At 41.8% G+C, this 2,129-nt stretch overlaps 1 protein-coding gene across 1 annotated transcript; it reads right to left on the bottom strand.

Annotated features, from left to right (window-relative positions):
• Nucleotides 1-1,187: 1,187 nt before the first annotated feature.
• On the bottom strand, nucleotides 1,188-2,129 carry LOC143785232 (taste receptor type 2 member 40-like). Its single transcript, XM_077273952.1, has one exon. The coding sequence runs from the start codon at nucleotides 2,127-2,129 to the stop codon at nucleotides 1,188-1,190; it is 942 nt and encodes a 313-aa protein (XP_077130067.1).

Here is a 2,129-nt window from a genome sequence, read left to right as displayed (position 1 = left end):
TTAACCACAATGAGTTCCTCTCATCCCACCTATTTCTTCTTTATGGTCTGATTCCTATCCGCCCAAAGGATATCTAATATTTCCTGTCTCCTGATGGAGGTTCTGCAACTTCTTTTTTCAGTAGTCTTATAAAATGAACGGTCCACTCCATCTGATATCTAAGAAGAAAGTCAATGATCTTAAAGGAAAAAGACACTTTTATTTACAAGAGCAAAAGTCAATAATTCTCTATAAGGCTACTTTCACACATCCGGTTTTCAGTGTCAGGCTCAATCAGGCTAATTTTCAAAAAAACAGATCTGGCGAATGTTGCCGCCGGATCCGGTTTCTTTCCCATAGACTTGTATTAGTGCCGGATTGCGCCGGATGACATTCCGTTTCATCCGGTTTTTGCCGGAACTGGTAAATCTGCCGTTTCTGGAAAAAGCGTCCATAGCAATGTTTTTTGCCTCCGGCGAAAAAGCCGGAAGCGCCGGATGCTGTTTGCTAGAATGGAAGCCTATGGGAGCCGGAAGGTGCTGGATCAGGAAAATGACGGATTCCGGCGCCGGATTCTGTTTTTTTTAACTGAGCATGCTCCAAATTTTTTTTATCCAATTATCTGGATATGCTAGTTGGATCTGACAAAAAAATGGATCCGTCGCATCAGTTTTTCACAATCTGCGCTGGATCCGGAGGTCGGAGACTCAGTCATCTCCACCATTAAGAGTGCTCCCGGCACAGGGATAGTTAGGGTCCCAATTCCATAAAAAGTTCTTTACTGAAGACCGTCACAGCGTGACGCAGGGCGTGCATGTTTTAGGTTGTTCCCACCACAAATTCAATCAATAAAGCAATTATGAGTCCAAGCAGTTCTGCAGAAGCCATAGCGCCAACAGTTGCGTGCCTGATGAAAGTGAACCGATCATGTTTTGTACTAGACAGATGCAAATATCTACCCAATGTTAGTTATCCTTTTACATAAATACAATGTTTCTGTGTTATGCACTCTCTGGTTGATATTGTATTTCTCATAGATTTTGCCAATAATGATGAAAAATGATAAACTATTTCATGTAGATAATCTGAAATGGAAATATCGCTGAGCTAACATAGTAAGTAAATCAGGATTTTAGCAATTGAATTATCCAGAAAAAAACATTTTGACATATTCTATTATTTATACTGAAGCAGAGAAAGGCTCTACTTCAAATTTCATTTCCTTCAGATATATCTTTCTGTAAAAACCACAGGACCTTCGCCATGATTTGCCTTCTCAGTCTGGGATTGGAAATCATAATGACGAGAGACTCTGCTGTTGGAAAAATCATAAATATCAACCAGCTGACAAATGTGTGAGGGTCTGCAGGGTTGGGGTTTATTGAAAAAAACAAAATGTTATTCAAGTAGAATATGATGGAAATTATAAGGAACCGCCACATGGTTCTTATAGCATTAGCATGAGCCTGGTTTTTGGTTTGGGATAATCCAGATTCCTTCTGCTTGATCCTCCATAGATGTCTTATAAGTGAAGAGTTGGTCACCATCACAGAGACCAGAATAAGTAGAAATGGCACACAACATCCTATAAATGATGCTAATTGAATGTGAACGGACTGAAAGTGGAAAGAGCCACTGATAACTATGGGATCAAGGCTGCTGTTCACAGGAGATTGTAGAGTGACTTCCACAGTTGCCGTCCAAATGGCGGGAAGACTAATGAAGAAACATCCGGCTGCTGAGAGAAGGAGAAGTCGTGGTAGATACATTGAGATGTTCCTCTTGGACCACACAAAGAATGGATGACTGAAGGTAGAGATGGTGACACCATAATAGATACAGAGCCAGGCGGTGAGCCAGTAGGTCAGATACAAGAGAGTCAGCGTGCCCACGGTGGTTGGGACATAGACCTCCCTGGTAAACAGTAGAGAAATTAAGTAAACCGATAATAGACCAATAGAGACCATTAAACACTGGAGAGCAGTGTTCACCACTCCTATGACAAAGTAGATTAGGTCTGGGGGATTCAGCTTCTGTCCAGTCTTCAGGCTTTGGGCACCAGACACAAGGATGCACACATTCAGAATAAGTGCCATCCCACTGTCCAAGACGGCAAAGATTATGAGAAGGATCCATTCTGTGGACGGCAT

The sequence above is a fragment of the Ranitomeya variabilis genome, chromosome 7, assembly GCF_051348905.1.
Source record: "Ranitomeya variabilis isolate aRanVar5 chromosome 7, aRanVar5.hap1, whole genome shotgun sequence".
Taxonomy (NCBI): Eukaryota; Metazoa; Chordata; class Amphibia; order Anura; family Dendrobatidae; genus Ranitomeya; species Ranitomeya variabilis.
Note: the sequence above shows the minus strand (reverse complement) of the source record. Positions and strands in the feature narration are given on the sequence as shown.